Genomic DNA, 21485 nt, shown 5'->3' with positions numbered 1-21485 from the left:
ATAACCCTGTTTACATTTATTTATAAGGTGCCGTGGACAAGAAACTCATGACAGAGAGTAGCTCAACTACAGTAATCAATAAGATACAGCAAGATGGAGAGAGTGTCTTTACTTGTTTGTAGATTTGGCATTCAAATAGCGAGACAGCATCCTTCAGGTTTTTCTAACTTACAGTTGTATATTTATAGAAAGGTTTACACACACACACACACACACACTGGATGCGAAGTCTAAACACCCCTGTTAAATTGCAAAATTTGAGACTGTTAAAAAATGAAACCAAGAGCATCCATCCATCCATTATCCGTAACTCCTTTATTATCCCCACCACACACACACACCTGTCTAACTGTTACCTGTGAGGCAGCAGGAGCAGGGCTGTGTGGAGGTTCTCTCAAAGAGCATGGACCCACCTCTGTTGAATCCATTAGAAGGTCTGGGCTTAAAGGTCGGGATTCTAGAAATAAGTCATGAGAAAATTAGAATAATAATAATAATAAAAAATCCAGAACCAGCTGTATACTAATACACTTCAGACAAATGATTAAAGTGCATATCACGGGTAAATTCAGGAGCAAGATCAGTGTAATTCTCCTATTTTATAGGAAACTTTGGTCGAATATCTGTCACATTTTGTGCAATTTTTTTCCCTTGCGCAATACCAGACAAATTCAGTTGAAATCAAGCCATTTGAGGCGAATTGGTCCGCCTCTGAAAAAACTTGGCATTTTGGATTTCCCGGCAAACATTGATTTTCGTGACGTCGCGTGCGGGACGCCTCCCTCTGAATCCTACATCAGCGCTGGTTTGTTTATGAGAAAACGACCTGGTGGTTTTCTGCAAATTTATTCAACATTATGAATGAATGAACCCTTTGTCACTAGTCACAAGTACCAGCGAAATTGACCATCAACCCGTCCTTACATATACACATACAATTGACAGAGTGGGAGTAGACAGGACAGGGATGAAAAGAAAAAATACAGAGTAACATGAGGAGTGGGGAGGAGAAAAAAAGCAACCCCCACACTATGCTCCTGTGGAGGAGTACAGTGTGGGAACATTAAAAAAAAAAACACCTCAGTACAAAATAACACAAGTACACTTTACAACATGAAAACTCAGGACTTTGGGGGTGGGGGGGTGGAGATAAAGGTAACCCAACGCAAGCAAGCAGCCATCCGTTCCTGCAGCCATGACGGCGCTGGTCGCGCACCCGCTGGTCACACTGGGGGTAAAAGCGGCGGCCACGAGAAGTGGGGGAAGGAATGCGAGAGCGTCCCACTGCAGTGATCTTCAGGGGGAGTTGTTGTTCCAGCAACGGCCTTGGCCGAGGCCAGTGCTGTCTGAGGGAGCCGAAAGCAGATAAGATTGGGATTGTTTGGTCTTGGGGCGAGTAGACGCATTCCTTTACACGACTACTCTGTTTGTCCATTCTGGTCTCCGAATCAATCCATTTCCTTTGCAAAGCCAAAAGCTTCTCCATGATGTTATCCATGTTGCGGTTCAAGTTCTGAATAGCCACAGTCTGAGTGCTGACAGCTCTGCCCACTGCTTCAATCATGTCAGGCAGCTTTATGGGGCTTTGGACAGTTGTCACCGTTTTCTGATTTCCTTGATAAACCAGGGCAGTGCCTAATCCCACAGCTCGAAATTCGCGGTGGTCCGGTTGCCCGAGGCGACTTAATTTGTCATTTGGCGGGTAATTCCTGTCACTAGCCAGCCCGACTAGCTAGTTGAAAATAAAAAAAATATATATACACCATAAAATACCAAATAATAGCCGAGTTCCAATTAACCGCCGAGTTCCCTTTAACGGCCGGGTGTACGCGTGTGTTGTGACAAATAAAGGCCGGTTCTGAATACTCGCCGGGGTCTTAAAAAAAAAAAAAAAAAGCGTCCGAACGTTCTATCTAGAATCTTGAGGCCCAGCACTTTTCTGGTTTTCTGGTGTTTAAACGATTTTGCATTGCATAGTTTTCTACCGAAACAATATGAATGAATGAATGAAATTATTTCTATAATACTGTTTACAACATTTTGTTACGTGATAATAAACATGCCATTTCAATGTTATAATCTTGGTCTACCGTAATATTTCTTGAGGAATGCAACTCCGTAACTTTTGACAGATGTCTTAGCCACCCCTTTGGGTATACCCAACGAAAGCCAGCGTGTGTGGTGACATTGAGGACTGCGGGTTTCCAAAGTTGGACTGCTGCTTCTGTTAAACGACCTAAATTGCCGAATGCATGCGTCAAAGCACACACTGAGTTTTATTAAAGACCTTATACCATTTCACTTGCCCTTACCCATTCGGATCTGGAAGACGCTTTACAAAAAAGGTGAGAGCGTTCTAACATGCATTTCAGTCTGCTCGCGGCCAATCTAATCCAAGGGGCCTTTTCAACAAGTAATCTGTCGTGCAAGTTGGGCAGAAGCACGCGTCAGGCAGGCAACATGTAGGCCTACAAGTCAGTAACCTATTCAACTAACTTTCATCCGAACTTTAAGTTTTCTACGGGGTCGAGCCACCGTACCAACTCACTCGGGGAATAGGCTCATATCGGCCAAATAGGGAGACGTCTTGGAGAGAAACGTGATGCAAGATGACAGTATGTAGCCACTGCAGGTCACTTATTTTTCAGCATAAGAAAAAACCCTTTGGTTTGACACTTCGCACCCTAATTATGTTGCTTCAACGTCGCGCCCTCCATGCAATTTCAGATTGACAGACATCGCGAAGCGCAAAGGGTGGAGGCTGCATGGGTGAGGGTGATAGCAAGTGACCATAACTTTGCAGAGTAATTAAATCACAGTGCTGCGCACAGACAATGGTGTGGTTTCTTGATTATTTTGTAAAGCATGCGCTTAACTAGTCATTAACAGGAAAAGGTGTGTGATTTATCCTTTATCCACCCCGACTGTGCCATGCGAAGATGCATTCTGCGTCTTCAAAATTCCCCAAAGTCGGCACCGTGCTATCTGTAATCTAACTCTAAACAAACTGTAAGTTATACTGGTTAAAAGTAGGCCTATCTGAGAATGATTTTTTTTCCCCGTTTTGAGGTAGATTTTGGGGAAGGTGTTTGTGAAGAAGGAATTAATCGCCTGTTCCAAATAGCCGCCTAGTCTCTAATACGCGCCGGGTCTCTTACGTGATTGAGACAAATAATCGCCCGGGCTATTATTTGGTATTTTACGGTATATATATATATATATATATATATATATATATATATATATATATATATGAAGTGAAGATTCAGACTAGGGCTGTGCGATATATCGAATATACTTGATATATCTCCGAAAATTCTGTGCGAGATACATAAAAATTATTATATCGTAACTATCAAGTATTTCATGGTCATCTGCCGACTTGCGTTTGTTTCATGTTTGTTGCGTTTGTTTAAAACCTTTTCCGGTGGTTTTCTCCCTGTCCCTCAGGCAGTAATGTGAGAGGCTGCCTAAGGGTAGAAAAAACAATAACATCACACACTCGCCAACCAACCCCGGGCGACATCTCGGTGCTGAAAGGAACTTGCGGGAAGATTTCCTAGTTTCGGTTTACAGCACTGACTCAGTTCGTGCAGTCGCTGGTGTTGCATAGGCTACCGTGTAAGCTCTGTCAATTTCAGCGACAAATTAAAAATGGAAGCGGACGAATTGGCTCCTAAAAGAACAAGTAAGGGGTCAGTCATTAGGCCTGGGCCAAAAAATTGATTTTTATATTAATCGCGATTTTTTTCTGGCGATTTTTTATTTTATTTTATTTTTTTTTGACGACCAGTCTTTATTGTACGACCATGTATTCTGTGCCATTACACTCGACAGTCAAAGTCAAACCAGCCTGTTGTGTTCGTTTGTTCACACTGGTCTGTCTCTTTATTTTCGTCATCTGCATTCTGCTTCCGGAAATAGAAGCACATGGGTCACCATAGTAACCCTAATGCGAGCAAATGCATACAACAAAATGGCGGAGCGCAGCGAGCCGAGTACTTCCACAGAGCCACCTGAACTCTCTTTCCCCCACCGTCCCACTTCAAATCCAACACATGGAGTCTATTTGGTTTTTATAAAATGCAGGGAACAGGAGAGCTCGACATGAAGAAAGCCGTTTGTAAACTTTGTCGCGGTCAAGTCGCTTACTGCGGTAACACCACGAATATGACGGCGCACATTGCTCGCCACCACCCTGAGAAAAAAAACAATCTGGGGAAGGCTACACATCAGACAAAAGCACAGTAGGCTACACATTATTCTTGTTAAATGTTGAAGATTCTACCTCAAGTTCATGGTTTTAAAGACAGCTCATGTGCACTCGTTACTCCTCACATTAAAGCTGTGTGCTGTTCTCAGCAATACACTGTCATTGTTCATTTTGGGCAAGCACTTTTCTTTAACACTCACTCAGTGAGCTCAGTGAGGAGGAACTGAATATTTTTAAGTATGTTTTGTTGACTCAGTTGGAACTTGTATTTATTTAAAGGCCCATATTTGTGCTCTGAAGATTTCAGTAACTATTTCAGTTACTTTTTGACTTATTTTATTTAATTTATTTTCTAAAGACCAGCTTAATGTAGCAGTTTAGTTTATTGTAAGATGTTGGTGGATGAGAATGTTTTTTGTGAGGGCAGGTGCACAGTTGTACAAATAAATCTCACAAACTGATGTGATGTGTGTATTGTTTTTTGTAAATATGACTTATGATGTATTATCAAGTGTTTGGTTCAACCTGTTCTTGTTTCAGGAAAGAAAAATCACAATAACTGAAATATAAAATCACAATACTTGATAAAATCGAATTGCAATACTTGTTTAATCAGAATCGCAATTTAAATTGAATCGGGACCCAAAAATCGTTGGAGAATCCAATCGGCACAAAAGCATATCCGCCCAGCCCCATCAGTCATCTGGCATTTTTTTGGATATCGCGAGGAGGACGTGGAACAGCAAATGCCAGTTTGTAAAGTACGCAAAAAAAACCTGTCATCACTAAAGGCAGCAGCACTACAAATATGTTCCATCACTTGAAAACTCACCCGGTACAGTATGAAGAGTCTCTTAAACTCCGAACTACTTGCCCACGAGCTAAAACCCCCCACGAGCTAAACAAATGACCGCAGCGGCCTCGTTCTCCAAAGCCCCCCATATGAGAAAACGAGTCAGAGATGGAGAGCTATAACGGATGCAATCACTAACGTCATTGCCGAAGACATGATCCCAATTAGTATAGTGGAAAAACCAGGCTTCCAAAAATTACTAAACACACTCGATCCCAAATATGAGTTGCCTGGTCGCAGACATTTTACAGAGAAGGCAGTACCGGAATTATACACATCTGAGAGGCAGAGCCAGAAAACATTCAGTTCAAAAGTGTCCAAAGAGAAAAATTATGTTTTGCAGATCTCTCTCTTCTCTCCCTCAATCTCTCTCTCTATTGTGAATGTTCCAGTGGTTCTCAGTAGTCAGGTTAATAGCTTGGAGATCTATTTTTTTTAAATAATTTAATGAAGGAGCACTTTTCTTATTTAGGTTAAATGTCTCAGTGTTGAGCTTGCACTTTATTGGTTTGAGCTCTGAGCAGCTCTGTATTGTTTTGCCCCTTTGTTGAAATTTTCAAGATTGTTTTTGCAGTTTGTGCCACATCTTTGTTGAATAAAAATAGTCTTATTTCAATTCAATTGTGATTAATCACTAACATGAAAATGTAAAATGTGTTGTTGAAAACCACCTGTAAAGTTAACCAAGAATGTTATTTAATCTGCAGGGATTATAGTGAAAACAGTAAAGAGTAAAAAAGTTAGATTTCATGGGGTCCTTTAGAGGAGATTTCAATATATCGTATATCGTGAAATGGAGAAAATGTATCAGGATATTCATTTTTTCCCCATATCGCACAGGGGTCATTCCATGTCAATTCACACAAATACCCAAAACCTCCCCAGTGACACCTCTTCAATTTGCCTTATTTTTATTTTCTTAGTGCCTTATGATGTCAAATGAAAGAATCCAAAATTTTAGCGTCCTAGCTCGAATGTTTTTTGAGTTATGGCCCTTCAAAATTTGGGTGCCACGCCCACTTTTGGGGTCCAGGAATTGCGCACTTAATTTGCAAGCATTTTTGGAGGCCCATATCTTTTGTTCTAAGGGGAATATAGACCTGTAAATTGCTATAGCTATGTATTTTGGCCCTGTCTATTAGATTCTGCACCTAAAAATAGCACAGGTTTACTAACTTTATAGCTATTAACCCCTTAAAAGTGGATTTTTTAATGACAATTTTTTTTTTTACATTTTGGGGGTCCATATCTTGGAAAGTTTTTATGTTGATGGGGTTTCAACTGATTTATCATCATATTTGGGAACTCTACTGTGTACTTAGAGAGTTTCAGGGCACTCAGAGCTTTGGTGGGGGTACAGGAGGGCCCCAAATATGGCTTCGGGACAAAATTACCATTTGGTACGCCATACTTCAGGCCATTAGTTGGCCATGTGGGCACATGATGACTGGAATGAACCTTTAACCCTATCAACAGACATCTTTTATCAAACTTTTAAGCCAATAAAAACTTTGATTATCCAACTCCTTCAATATAAACTAAGCATTTGTATATGGTACTGTTTTCGCATATTTTCTGAAATCCCCCAGTTTGTCCTGCGGCCGAATCCCAAATGTCTCCTCTTTGAGTGTGTAGTGAACTCCATAGGGTGAATCCTCCACTGGATCATTCTCTGTGTGCTGCACTTCCAGGGAAGGAGACACACATTTGGGATTGAGCCGCTAACTGTTAGCCGCTCAGCTCAGCTAGTTTAACTTACCTCAGGAATCAGAGGGGGCGGAGTAAACATCCTCTCACACACACAGGAGAGACAATCTGCCCGCCTCCGCTCGATCACAAACCAATAAAGGTTTCCCGAATCAACATGTCAGCAGCTTCAGATCAATATTAGTGTCCCCTCACACCGAGCTCCTCAACCGAGCCGAAAAGTTCGCCTCCTCCACCGGCGCCGCCATGATTGAGAATCACGTGATTGAAGTCCTGCGCGCTGATTGGCCAAAACTCCAAACGGTGTCCATGAGCCTCCCGCGCCGTGCTGTTTTACTGACAGGCTTTGTGAGCTACTTGTTTAATTTCCAACCCTTCCATACCGTGGCGGTGTGCTGTGAGCCTTTAGTCCCGGTTTTGTTACTCATTTTAACACTTCACATTCAAAACACAGTGCTGCGCGGTTTATTGTAGACGAAGTCACCGTCACTCCCCTTTCAACCAATCAGCGCGCAGCAGTCCATCACATGATTCCCAAAATGGCAGCTCTGCTGGAGTCGAAGAAGCAGCAGCTTTTATTTATCACCTGCACACTGACATTCATCCTCACAAAACACACTCAGAAAGAATAAAAATAGTTGGGACAGAAACAAAATAAGACTGAAAAGTTTATAGGATATTCAAGTAACACCATTTTCACAATAAGCAGGTTAACTGGGAACATGGTTGGGTATAAAAGGAGCAGCACCAAAGGCTCAGTGTTTGCAAGCAAGTCATGACTCACTGCTTGTCCCAAAACTGTTAGTTAACTCAAAAAGAACATTTCTCAAGGCAAGAATTTAGGTCTTTCAAAATCATAATATTGTGAAAAGATTCAGGGAATTCAGAGACATCTCAGTACGTAAAGGGTGAGGTCGGAAACCACTATTCAATGTGTGTGACCTTTGAACCCTCAGGCAGCACTGCCTGAGAAACTCATTCTAACGTGACAAATATAGCCATTTGGGTGTATTTCGGAAAACCGTTGTCATTTAAAACAGTTCTCTACTGCATCCAGAAACGCAAGGAGGAAGTCTTCCATCAATTATACACAGAAACGCTACTGATATGTCTGAGCCCAAACACATCACAGATGGACTGAAAGACAGTGGAAACATGTACTGTGGTCAGATGAGTCCGCATTTCACCTCGTTTTTGGGAAAATTGGACCTCGTGTTCAGGGCTCGAAATTAACTTTTTTTCTTTGTGTCCCCCAGTGGTCCCGAATTCTGTGTTGTATTGTCCCGAATGGAAGCAATAGTGTCCCCATTTTTTTCCTCTCTGAAATAACCAGTGGTTAATATTATCATATGAAGTCTCATCTCATCTCATTATCTCTAGCCGCTTTATCCTGCCCTACAGGGTCGCAGGCAAGCCGGAGCCCATCCCAGCTGACCACGGGCGAAAGGCGGGGTACACCCTGGACAAGTCGCCAGGTCATCACAGGGCTGACACATAGACACAGACAACCATTCACACTCACATTCACACCTACGCTCAATTTAGAGTCACCAGTTAACCTAACCTGCATGTCTTTGGACTGTGGGGGAAACCGGAGCACCCGGAGGAAACCCACGCGGACACGGGGAGAACATGCAAACTCCGCATAGAAGGGCCCTCGCCGGCCCCGGGGCTCGAACCCAGGACCTTCTTGCTGTGAGGCGACAGCGCTAACCACTACACCACCGTGCCGCCCATCATATGAAGTTACTATTATATTTGTAACTATGCGATTTTGAACCCCTTATATCATTTTTACAATAAGTCACAAGACACAAGCGACACATGTCCTATACATCATCTACTTCAAAATTACAGTTATTGCATTTTCAGTTTATTAAACTTTGGCGATCTCACTGTATGAATAGATACCCGTTTATTTAAAGGGGCCAACTAGCTCATTCAGAAAATGTTTCAACTCCCTACATCTGCAGTACACTTTAGTTGAAAATAAGACCCCTTTTATGTTCATTTCATCTACTTATACCTTGAATATCTGTTGGTACTTATAAAGCCAACTTATAATTTTCACCATTACCGTTATCCATTTTTATGAACTTTCCGTTATCCATTACCGTTATCCATTTTTATGAACTTTCCGTTATCCATTTTTATGAACTTTCCGTTATCCATTTTTATGAACTTTCGCTGCCGAAACGTGGGTGCAAATGTTAGCAACATCAACATAGTGCCAGGTCCGAGCCTAGTTGTGCTGCTGACTGACTAAACTTTCTGAACTAGAAAGACACCAAGAAAACTCACTTATTCTGTTGAACGGTATCTTCCGTCAATATCATCCACATCATTCCTGTTGTATTTTATAACGTGTCTAACAGTGTTCATTAAGTTCATTCAGTTGCTAGCGTTGCCTGCAGACCAGGCGATGACACTTTGGATCCTGAAGGTCCCGGAGACGTTATGTCTGGGCTTTCAGTTTCTTCCCCGCGGTCGGTCCGCTTCAACCACTTAAGCATTTTTGTTCTGGCAAGAGTCGGCGCAGCGTGTGCGGTAGCAATTCCATTCCAAGTCCATATAATGCGGACTCCGGCCGAAGATTCTAGAACAGAATGCGCCGCTCTGTAGCCTACGGATGCAGGTGCATCGAAAGTGTAGCTACTATGTATTTTTCGCTGTTAACGTTTTAAAATTAAAATTGACAAATTAGGTGAATGTCTACGTATGTGTTACGGCTTTGTAAATAATATTAATGTAGAACTTTTTTCTAGATCTGTTTTTTTTCCATTGTCCCGGGATTGTCCCAGATATGATAATTTTGGGTCCCGATGACATTTTTTATGGTCCCCGGGACATCGGGACACCGTTAGTTTCGAGCGCTGCTCGTGTTCTCAGTGCCAAAGGTGAACACAACTATCCAGTTTGTTATCAGAGAAAGGTGTAAAAACCAGCATCTGTGATGGTATGGGGGCATCAGTGTCCACAGCATGGGTGAGTTACATGTGTATGAAAGTACCATTGACACAAAGGTGTTTATTGGGATTTTAGAGAGACATATGTTGCCGTCAAGATGACATCTCTTCCCAGGAAATCCATACTTATTTGAGCAGTACAATGCCAAGTCTCTTTCTGCACAGGCTACAACACCGTGGCTTCACAGACATAGTGCATATGCTTGACTGACCTGCTGCCAGTCCAGATCTGTCTCCTACTGAGGATGTGTGGGACATCATGAAGAGGAGAATCAGACAATGGTGACTACAGACTGTTGAGCAGCTGAAGTCTTGTATCAAGCAAGAATGGACAAAAATGCCATGTGTTTGATTCCAAATTCCAACTGCAAAATTAGACCAATTAGTATCCTCAGTTCCCATATGATTAAAAAGTGCTTTTAAAGGAAAGGTGATGTAACACACTGGTAATAACACCTCTGTCCCAACTTTTGAATGTGTTACAGGCATCAAATTCTCAGAATACAATTAAGTTGGTCAGTAAAACTATTGAAAAACTTTTCTTTGTACTTTTGTCAGTTAACTAAAGGTTCACATGAATTAACAAATCACAGATTTTTGTTTTGAATTGCATTTTGGAAAGTATCCCAATGTTTCCGGAAATGGGATTTGTACATGTCAAATGTGTATGTATATACAACCCCGATTCCAAAATAGTTGGGAGAAAGTACAAATTGTAAATAAAAACAGAATGCAATAATTTACAAAATCTCAAAAACTGATATTGTATTCACAACAGAACACAGACAACATATCAAATGTCGAAAGTGAGACATTTTGAAATTTCATGCCAAATATTGGCTCATTTGAAATTTCATGACAGCAACACATCTCAAAAAAGTTGGGACAGGGGCAATAAGAGGCTGGAAAAGTTAAAGGTACAAAAAAGGAACAGCTGGAGGACCAAATTGCAACTCATTAGGTCAATTGGCAATAGGTCATTAACATGACTGGGTATAAAAAGAGCATCTTGGAGTGGCAGCGGCTCTCAGAAGTAAAGATGGGAAGAGGATCACCAATCCCCCTAATTCTGTGCCAACAAATAGTGGAGCAATATCAGAAAGGAGTTCGACAGTGTAAAATTGCAAAGAGTTTGAACATATCATCATCTACAGTGCATAATATCATCATAAGATTCAGAGAATCTGGAAGAATCTCTGTGCGTAAGGGTCAAGGCCGGAAAATCATACTGGGTGCCTGTGATCTTCGGGCCCTTAGACGGCACTGCATCACATACAGGCATGCTTCTGTATTGGAAATCACAAAATGGGCTCAGGAATATTTCCAGAGAACATTATCTGTGAACACAATTCACCGTGCCATCCGCCGTTGCCAGCTAAAACTCTATAGTTCAAAGAAGCCGCCGTATCTAAACACGATCCAGAAGCGCAGACGTCTTCTCTGGGCCAAGGCTCATTTAAAATGGACTGTGGCAAAGTGGAAAACTGTTCTGTGGTCAGACAAATCAAAATGTGAAGTTCTTTATGGAAATCAGGGACGCCGTGTCATTCGGACTAAAGAGGAGAAGGATGACCCAAGTTGTTATCAGCGCTCAGTTCAGAAGCCTGCATCTCTGATGGTATGGGGTTGCATTAGTGCGTATGGCATGGGCAGCTTACACATCTGGAAAGACACCATCAATGCTGAAAGGTATATCCAGGTTCTAGAGCAACATATGCTCCCATCCAGACGACGTCTCTTTCAGGGAAGACCTTGCATTTTCCAACATGACAATGCCAAACCACATACTGCATCAATTACAGCATCATGGCTGCGTAGAAGAAGGGTCCGGGTACTGAACTGGCCAGCCTGCAGTCCAGATCTTTCACCCATAGAAAACATTTGGCGCATCATAAAACGGAAGATACGACAAAAAAGACCTAAGACAGTTGAGCAACTAGAATCCTCCATTAGACAAGAATGGGTTAACATTCCTATCCCTAAACTTGAGCAACTTGTCTCCTCAGTCCCCAGACGTTTACAGACTGTTGTAAAGAGAAAAGGGGATGTCTCACAGTGGTAAACATGGCCTTGTCCCAACTTTTTTGAGATGTGTTATGAAATTTAAAATCACCTAACTTTTCTCTTTAAATGATACATTTTCTCAGTTTAAACATTTGATATGTCATCTATGTTCTATTCTGAATAAAATATGGAATTTTGAAACTTCCACATCATTGCATTCCGTTTTTATTTACAATTTGTACTTTGTCCCAACCTTTTTGGAATCGGGGTTGTATGTCAAAGAAGACTATTTACAGTATTTTTATTATTTACTATTTGACAATCTCAAAGCATTAAGGCAAGAAATTCCACTAATTAACTTTTGATAAGGCACACCTGTTAATTGAAAAGCATTGCAGGTGACTACCTCATGAAGCTGGTTAAGATAATGCCAGTAGTGTGCAAAGTGTCATCAAGGTAAATGGATGCCATTTTGAAGCATCTAAAATATCAAACATTGTTTTTTGAACACACTTTTTGTTTACAGCATAATTCCACCACACAATGTGTTATTTCATAGATTTAATGTCTTTAGGCTTGTTCTACAATGTATAAAATAAAGACAGACCTATGAATTACAGGGACATACAAGTACACACACACACACACATATATTGTATAGATTTTTCCAGGGTGATATACAGAAGTGCTCTGCAGTCTCTCTAAAAACACATCCTCATGCTAGTTCACTTGGTAAGAGGGCACCCTTAAGCCAGTTTATTTTGAGATTTTAGATTGAATTTTGTGGTTTTGCAAACAGCAATCAAGTGTATTGGCAGCATGGTGGTGTAGTGATTTGTACTGTCGCCTCACAGCAAGAAGGTTCTGGGTTCGAGCCCAGCAGCTGGTGAGAGCCTTTGTGTGTGGAGCTTGCATGTTCTCCCAGTCTGTGTTGGTTTCCTCCGGGTGCTCCGATTTCCCCCACAGTCCAAAGACGTGCAGGTTACGTTAATTAGTGGCTCTAAATTGACCGTAGGTGTGAATGGTTGTTTGTCTCTATGTGTCAGCCCTGCGATAACCTGGCGACTTGTCCAGGGTGAACCCCGCCTCTCACCCATAGTCAACTGGGATAGGATCCAGCTTGCCTGTAACCCTGTAGAACAGGATAAGCAGCTACAGATAATGGATGGATGGATGGATAAGTCAAGTGCAGAGGGGATGGTAAAATTGAAAACATGAACATTCAAATGCAGACTTAAAAAAATATATAATTTAAATTTCAAAACGGCATGATCCTAACTTCACATGTCCGTCCTGTGTGAATGTGCTCGTGTGCTTTCAGAGTACTCTGGCGCGTAAAACACTTCCCACACTGTGAGCAGTGATAGGGCTTCTCTCGTGTGTGAATGACCTGGTGTGTCTGGAGATCAATTTGTTGAATAAAACTCTTCCCACAATCTGAACAGTGAAACAGCTTTGCTCCTGTGTGAACATGCTGGTGTCGTTGAAGATTACTGGGATGGGCAAAACTCATTCCACACTGTGAGCACTGATGTGGCTTTTCTCCTGTGTGAATGACCTGGTGTGTCTGGAGATGACTCGGTTGAATAAAACTCTTCCCACAATCTGAGCAGTGATACAGCTTCTCTCCTGCGTGAATGCGTTGGTGTCGTTGGAGACTACTTTGATGGGCAAAACTCTTCCTACACTGTGAGCACTGATGAGGCTTTTCTCCTGTGTGAATGAACTGGTGTGCTTTGAAAGTACTCTGTCGATTAAAACTCTTCCCACACTGTGAGCAGTGATACGGCTTCTCTCCTGTGTGAACAAGCTGGTGTTGCTGGAGATTACTGTGAGAGGCGAAACTCCTCCCACACTGCAAGCAGTGATACGGCCTCTCTCCTGTATGAATGCGCTGGTGTGTCTGGAGATGAATCTGTTGTTTAAAACTCTTCCCACACTCTGAGCAGTGATATGGCTTTTCTCCATTATGAATGCGCTGATGCTGTTGGAGATTACTGTGTTGGGTGAAACTCTTCCCACACTGTGAGCAGCGATACGGCCTCTCTCCTGCGTGAATGTGCTGGTGTCGCTTGAAATTTTTCTGGTCAGTAAAATTCTTCCCACAGTGCAAGCACTGATAAACTTCTTTCTGCCTTTGCAGAGAACCAGAAATTGTTTGCTGATTACTGGAGCTTCTTGCCGGCATCAGATTCATTATCTCTCCTGATTTTATCAGTTTATCGTATTCCTTGGAGTGGCACCTTGTGAGGTGTTTGCAGAGATAAATTTGAGATGTATATGAAAGTGAACACAAGAAGCAGGAGAAGACTTGTAACTGCAAATCATCTTTTTCTGGAGAAGAAAAGAAAAAAAAGTTATTACAAACTCATTGTGTCATGGAGGGAGTTTGAGTCTTTAAGCGTTCTGATTCACAAGATCAAATAGCCTACACAGATGAAAAGCAGGCCCTTAAGGCCCACATATACTTCCATGGATATGGCTTCACACAACGCAGACACAGATGTCTGCATGGGTGCCTCCAAAGTATATTCAATTTTGCAGACACATCAGCACACAAGCTGAACACATGGGCACTACCAGTACAGAATGGGCATTTTACTGCGCACTCAGTTTTGCATATGCACAGGTCAACACATGTAAGTGTGCACATGACAAAATTTGCGTCATGCTTGTACTTTAGAGCTATGATGGCTCCCCAGGCAGAACAGATTTCCCTTCCCCCAGGGCCACTGTAGTGCAAATTCAGCAATGAGAACAGGTGTGAATGAGTTCAACTGCGAATCAAAGGCACGTTGTGATCAAATCACTCAAACTACATTTGGAGATGGTCTGGGATGTATTTGGCCACATTGCATTTCTAGTGCAAAGGCAAATGTGGCACTTGATGTGTTCTGGACAACAACAAAAGGACCGCCTAACTGACTGCATCTTTCCCCTATCCAGAGAATAGCCTACCAACCAATAGGCCCCGACACTGAAGGCAGTTTGGACTTCAGTCAAGAAAGTCATTTGGAAGTTAATGCCGCTTTTCCACTACAAACGCGGCTGAGTCGGGCTGAGCCGTGCCGTGCTGAGTCGGGCTGAGCAGGGCTGTTGGAGTTGCATTTCGACTACAACCGTGCCGAACCGTGCTGGCTGGAAGTGGGTGGACACAATGGGTGGAGTTAGCGAAAGTGGGTGGACGTCAGGTGATGTCGTTAAGCAGCGCAAACAGTGACATCAGTGATCTTTTAAGCGGTAGTCTCACGACCCGAATAGTAAACAATAAACATGGAGGACATGGAGTCGTTAGTGTTGCTGGTCTTGGTGCTGTGGCTTGTTGTCACCGACAACGCGGACAGATACTGGCAAGAGCGTATAGATGAGGCGAGGCGCATAAGGCTTCAGAAATTCTCGTAATTCGTAATTCTTCTCCTTCCGGGTTTGCGGTGTTTACAGATCCCAGCGCGCTCGCGGGGCGTGTGTGGGCATGTGAGGACACTCCTCCTCACCAATCAGTGCACAGGGGAGTGTCTGCTCACGCCCCCAGCCTCACTCGGCTCGGTTTGGCTCGCTTCAGCCCCACTCCAAAACGGTGCGAGTTTTAGGGGCTAAGCAGGGCTGAAGCGAGCTGAGTCGTGCTGGTTTTTGGTAGTCGAAACGCGAGCCGTGTCGGGCTGAAGTGAGCTGAAAAAGGGAAGTGGAAAAGGGCCATAAGACAACCAGAAAAATTGCTACTGGAGAAACATGGTGCCTGGTCTCAAGACAAAAGGTAATTGTGGAAGTTTACAGATACAACCAGTGACATTCACAGGTCAAGTTCCTCTTAATACAAATTATCCCCATTGCAAAACACCAATGGAATTCACCATCAGTGGGTTACTGTGATTCACACGGCACATTGTTTCTGGTCTGGTCCATTGTCTGAAGACCTTCAGCTGTGGCCCACATTCAATGTGCATGGAGAACGGTACACCTGTTCCAAACTGCCCCAAGGTCTTCACAACAGCCCCATAGGCTGGAGGAAGATGCCCATATCCAGAGCAATTTACAAAAAAGTGAAAGAACATTGCATTTTACATTTATCTAATTTTAACTACTGGAGCAGTTAAGGGGTAATGCTGGTTAAAGCTGGTTCTACAGTGTCGTGGCCATCATGTCTGCTTTACACCAGAAGTTCCTGTGTTTAATCCCCAGTAGAACAATAGATTTCTTACATTTACGTCAACTAACGCACAAAGTTTTATCAATAGCTTCCCAGAGTTATCAACTTTGACTCGATCACCGTCAGACCCCTCAGAAACTGATCAGACAACTGAGTGCTCAAAGTCAGTGTTTCACTGTACTTTAGATCATGTAGTTCCACTTAAAAGAAAAAAAAAAGAGAAAAAAATTGGCACCCTGGTATAACGATTACATTCGCACCTTAAAACGGACCACTCGAAAATTAAAATGTAAATGGCATCAAACAAAATTGGCAGCATGGAAGGACAGCCTCCTGCAGTATAGCGATATGCACCTACAATATGCTACACACACCATTATCCTCATGAACAGGGTATCACAAGTCACAGCCTTGTAAACTTTAGCAGTTCCAGAGCTGCTGAACATCATTATTGAGAGGGCAAACCTCGTCAAATCAAGCTACACTGCTGTCCGAGTCGCTGACTGAAAAAGTTGACCACAACTGTGTTGAGAGAATTCAGATGACGAAAAAAACAAACAGATTTATAGAAACATCTTTCACATTAATGCTGTAATGAAGCAATTGCCTCCCAATATTTTTGTAAGTTTGGAACAGGTAAGCATTGGTATAGATGTTTCTTATTTACTGATTATTGTTATTATTTTATCCGATGATCTAACTTCTTGCTGCCAGTGACATGGTAATTCCAGGTAAAAGCAGTTTGTGGCATTTCCAAAATTATGTGAAATTGGCAAGTGGAATAAATCAGATAGTCTGGCAGTCTGCATGCTGAACATATGGCGCAGAGGCTTGAGCAGGTATGACACCAGACAGAGCAACAACCAAAAACATTCAACTCGCCTCTTCCTACATATGTATATTTTATAATGAGATGTATAGGAATAGACTGCATAGAATGAGTGCTAAAGTGTCAGTGATACTTAACCCAAAACTGTCGTTGTACAGATGTAATCTTCATCTTTAAAGTCTTCCTCTTTTACACGTTTGCTCTGAAATCCTGTCTTTTGGTCTACATTTTCCACAGAGTCTGATGTTTCTCCACCTGCAATTATTTAAATGTAATTGGTGGAATTTCACCTTAAGTAAATCTCTTGAAAAAAGTGGAGGAATGAGAGGAAAAAATATAGTCTAATAAAATTTGAGGTACAATCTGGACCAGAATACACCCTGTTGTCTTACAGAGATAATCTTCATCTTCAGGTTCTTCCTTTTTTATACATTTCAGTTCATCCACAATTGTGATGTGTCCCACGGGACCTGGTGTTGCTTCACCTAAAATTAAAAATATATAAAACAAAACAAAAAACAGAGTACAAGTCAGTGATATGGGGCTGGTTTGTTATAACTAGGGCTGAATAAGTGTGTGTGAACATGTGTCTGTGCATAGTATTCCTGGGATAGGTTTCAAATCCACCCTGAACTTGACCAGGCTAAGCAAAGTTAGTGACAATGGGCTGTATTATGTCTTAACTTACAGACATAGCCTTCATCCTCAGGTTCATCCTTCTTTACATGTTTCTGTTGGTCCACTGGGCTGATGTGTCCCTCAGAGCCTGATGTCCCTCCACCTGAATCTGTACACGTTTCTTTTGGCACATCCCTACAAAGCTAATGACCAATGAGTAATAATTATTAATTAGCAAAAAGAACATCAACACTAGATTCTGACCAAACTGTCCTAGAAGTCAATGATAACTTCGGCTTGCTTGATTAGGAGAACAATGTGCAAACTACCAGGGAGAGAAACTGATTCACAGAACAATCAATCACAGAGCCAGGAATATCTGTTACTAATTAAACATTTAAACCAACTCATGCCCAGATCTCAAAGAACTTTGTTATTCTATCAATCCATTATTGTAGCAGTTACAACAGCACTGAAATTACACTTAGGCTTTCAGGTTGGGGGGTTGGTAGATGATTGTGTTTAAATTTTTGAAAATGCCCAAGTTATGGTTAGGAGTATGGCAGCAGGGGTGTGATCGAGCGTTGGCTGTGGGTGGCAAGGAGCCAGGTAGAACTAGCAGGCAACATGTGAGGAGTTTCACCTATGTCTGATTACTAGCTATGTGTGTGTGTGTGTGTGTGTGTGTGTGTGTGTGTGCGCGCGCGCGCGTGCGTGCGCTCTTACAGACAGAAGCCAGTAACTGGAGAGAGAGAGAGAGAGAGAGAGAGAGAGCGCGAGAGCGAGCTGTGCAAACCAGCACCATGTGTGCGCACACTTGGATACAGTCCCTGAAAAAGTCAAAGAAAAACTAAGAATAAGTGCACCTTGTGTTATTGCAAGCCTATCTCCCAGGCCCTTATTGCCCGAGTTACTAAAGTACTACACTTGGTGCTGAAACCAAGGAGTAAGGAGTAAGCCAGTTAAGTGAGATCCTCCATAAACTCATCAACAACCATGAAACCTGACACCAGGTCCTCATTACACTGTGTGCAGAGCAGGAGCAGCACTTCTGAGTTCTGCTCCAGGTCCAGGCAGAGAGCTGGCAGGTGATCCAGAGCCTGGTTCAGCTAGTGGGTATTCCAGCAGTTACTCCCACAGATGCTGCGGCCAAATCCCACATTCTGCTGGTCAAGATGGGTCTGCAGGACGACCCTGAGGCCTTTGTGGATCTGTTTGAGCATGTTGCCGAAGCAACCTCAGTGGGTGTTCTGACTATTGCTGCTCCTTTCTGGGGAAGCCCAGCTCCAAGACGCCTGCTGATAGTTGCTTCTGACAGAAGAGTGTGATACTACAGCAGTTCATCATTCGGCTGCCAGAAGGAGCATCGACCTGGGTCCAGAGCCACTGGATGGTAGTGTTGGAGGAGGTGGTCCATCTGGCAGCATTTCCAGGAGCAAGTGCCCCTGTCCCTTCTCTCTCTCCCTACTCCTGTGTCTTCTTGCCCCTCCCCAAATCAATGCACTGCATAAATGAGAGCAAATTCCCCAAAGCCTGCCCCCAAACCGGTGTCCCTCCTCATTTTCCCCTCACCCCATTTGTGCCTCTGTGCCAATGCTGCCACTAACTCCCCCCCCCGTGCTCCCTAGTGTCTGCAGGTGTGGTGGGAAGGCTGGGCTTAGCATCCCCTTCAGGAGACAGTCTCAGGCCTCCCCCGATAGAGCAGGAGTGAGCATCGAGTCACATGAGTATTCAAGGGGGTACACAGGTGGTGGACTCAGGGTGTAATCAGACCTCAGGTCATCAAAGCCTGATTCAATATGTGGCATTGGGAAATGCAAAATTGCTGAAGGCGAGGTGTGTACACAGCGATGATGTCTGGGGTGAAAAAGCATAGTGGTGAGGCTGCGGTTAGGTCGTGCTTCATCCATCTACTAATCTTGGGAACCAATTGGCCAGGGTTTCAAGCCTTCATCAAGCATTTATTATTGGCACTCAGGAGGATTCCAATGCAGGGTCATTCTGGGGATGTGGTCATAGGGCTGACTGCATCAGCTCCATGTCAGGGGGACATAGAGAGTTGGGAGGGCTCTGACCTTCCATTTGCCACAGGGATTTCCCAATGCAGCAGTTGCAACACAAACCCTGACGCAGACTTTAGACCAAGTCTAAGTGTTGAACTCTCCTACCTGTATCTTTCTGTGATTAAAGTTATATTTAGTGACGCAGGAAACGGGCGGCACGGTGGTGTAGTGGTTAGTGCTGTCGCCTCACAGCAAGAAGGTCCTGGGTTCGAGCCCTGGGGCCGGCGAGGGCCTTTCTGTGCGGAGTTTGCATGTTCTCCCCGTGTCCGCGTGGGTTTCCTCCGGGTGCTCCGGTTTCCCCCACAGTCCAAAGACATGCAGGTTAGGTTAACTGGTGACTCTAAATTGAGCGTAGGTGTGAATGTGAGTGTGAATGGTTGTCTGTGTCTATGTGTCAGCCCTGTGATGACCTGGCGACTTGTCCAGGGTGAACCCCGCCTTTCGCCCATAGTCAGCTGGGATAGGCTCCAGCTTGCCTGCGACCCTGTAGAAGGATAAAGCGGCTAGAGATAATGAGATGAGATGAGACGCAGGAAACTTGGACAAGAGAAGAAACCACCCAATCATTGGTCCCAAAGAGCTGTAGAGAACTTTTAATCCATGCGGCTTATCATAACTCCAATGCAGGGCATTAGGTCCAAGGCAGGACATTTAATCCCCGACTATACTACTGTGGTGGCCTCAGCCAAGTTTCACGCCTGGATGACCAGTCTTCCCAGTTGGCAATGCATTCTGCTAGCTCAGCAGTGGATGATGCGTTGACGTCCCTCCTGAGGGTGTCAATGAGGGTTGTAGGAGGGCGTCCCCGATTTCTGTGGCCATGGAGGGGTTCCCAAAGCAGAAGCTCCCCCACAGGCAGATTTTATGCCTAAAACAATGGCCAGTGAGTCCAAGTCTCCGCCAGGCCACCTTGTCCGATATTTTTGGTAAAGTACCATAAAGTTCCTCGTTTGGCACAAAGCTCTGCCAACTGATGTCAAGGGCTGTACGGAGCATCCGAGTATGGACCCTTTTCACGTGACGTCACGACAAACACAGCCGCCATTTTGGACATGTACTACCAGTAGTTTACCACAGCCAGCATTGAGGAACGGCAGCAAAGAAAGTGTTTATTTTCAGCAAGACTTCCATCATGCCACTATATTGTTGTGCACCTGGATGTAGTAACCATCAACAAACAAAGCAAGAGTTATCATTTTATCGGATCCCGGTAGATGCTGACCGACGGAGAAGATGGATAGCGGCCATAAACAGGAAAGATTGGCAGCCCTCGGCATACCAGCGCTTGTGCAGTGACCACTTTGTTGGAGGTAAGACGAATAAAATTAGCCAGAAAAGGCATTACATTGCTGTTAACATTCTGTGGCGGCGAGTGTGTAACCAAATAGGCTAAAATAACCCATTGTAACCTCTTTGTTCTTCTGTAGTAGCTATTAGCTAACGACATTAGCTAGTGTTGTGTTCCTTTGCTGTTGGTAGACTGTAGGACAGATCAGAGGCAGTGTCCTACAAACAGCGCTTAATTTGAGGGGGAGCAAGCCGAAGCGCGCTCCGGAACCTCGGGCGTTGGCTCCGGCAGCTATTTACACTGGATCCGGTGATCCGACACCTCTTTTGACTATGTAACAAAAAAAAAAAAAAACAAATAATTAAATAAAAAATGCAAGTTTATTTAGTGTTAATGTCTGATTTTGATATCGGTCTTCTTGGTGATTTCTCTCATGAAACGACATCCACAAAATATCTGCAGATGAACTTAATTTGCAGTGTTATTACAAAACATGCCCAGAAGCGCAGCGCCGCGCCCCCCTCCCCCCCTCTTTTTTTCCGCACCGGAGCCGCTCATCCTCTGCGCTCCAGGACCTCCCACTTTACAAATTAAGCACTGCCTACAAATAAGTGTTCAAAACAAGAGGAACATGTATTTGTCTCTTAAATCCAGGCCGTTCCCTGTAATCTGTAACAACGGTTGGAGAAAGTAATGGCAAATAGTGAGTGCACAAACCATAGAAGGTAAACTCTACACAGCGCCAGGGCAGTGTGATGGTAAACGTCGCTCTCTAAGCCTGCTAACCTCAATTTTTG

The 21485-nt window shown here is 43.4% G+C and overlaps 1 protein-coding gene across 1 annotated transcript in view; it reads right to left on the bottom strand.

Annotated features, from left to right (window-relative positions):
- The window catches only part of LOC132883082 (zinc finger protein 665-like), a 35242-nt gene extending 27780 nt beyond the window's left edge, over positions 1-7462 (bottom strand). The window contains exons 1-2 of the mRNA XM_060916269.1: positions 6826-7462; positions 357-457 (exon numbers count right to left, since the gene is read on the bottom strand). Coding sequence (XP_060772252.1) covers positions 357-428 — 72 coding nt within the window. The 5' untranslated portion in view covers positions 429-457; positions 6826-7462. The remainder of the gene's footprint in view (positions 1-356; positions 458-6825) is intronic.
- Between the last annotated feature and the right edge of the window lie 14023 nt (positions 7463-21485).

The sequence above is a fragment of the Neoarius graeffei genome, chromosome 3, assembly GCF_027579695.1.
Source record: "Neoarius graeffei isolate fNeoGra1 chromosome 3, fNeoGra1.pri, whole genome shotgun sequence".
In the NCBI taxonomy this organism is placed as follows: Eukaryota; Metazoa; Chordata; class Actinopteri; order Siluriformes; family Ariidae; genus Neoarius; species Neoarius graeffei.
This window is presented reverse-complemented; position numbering and strand designations above follow the sequence as displayed.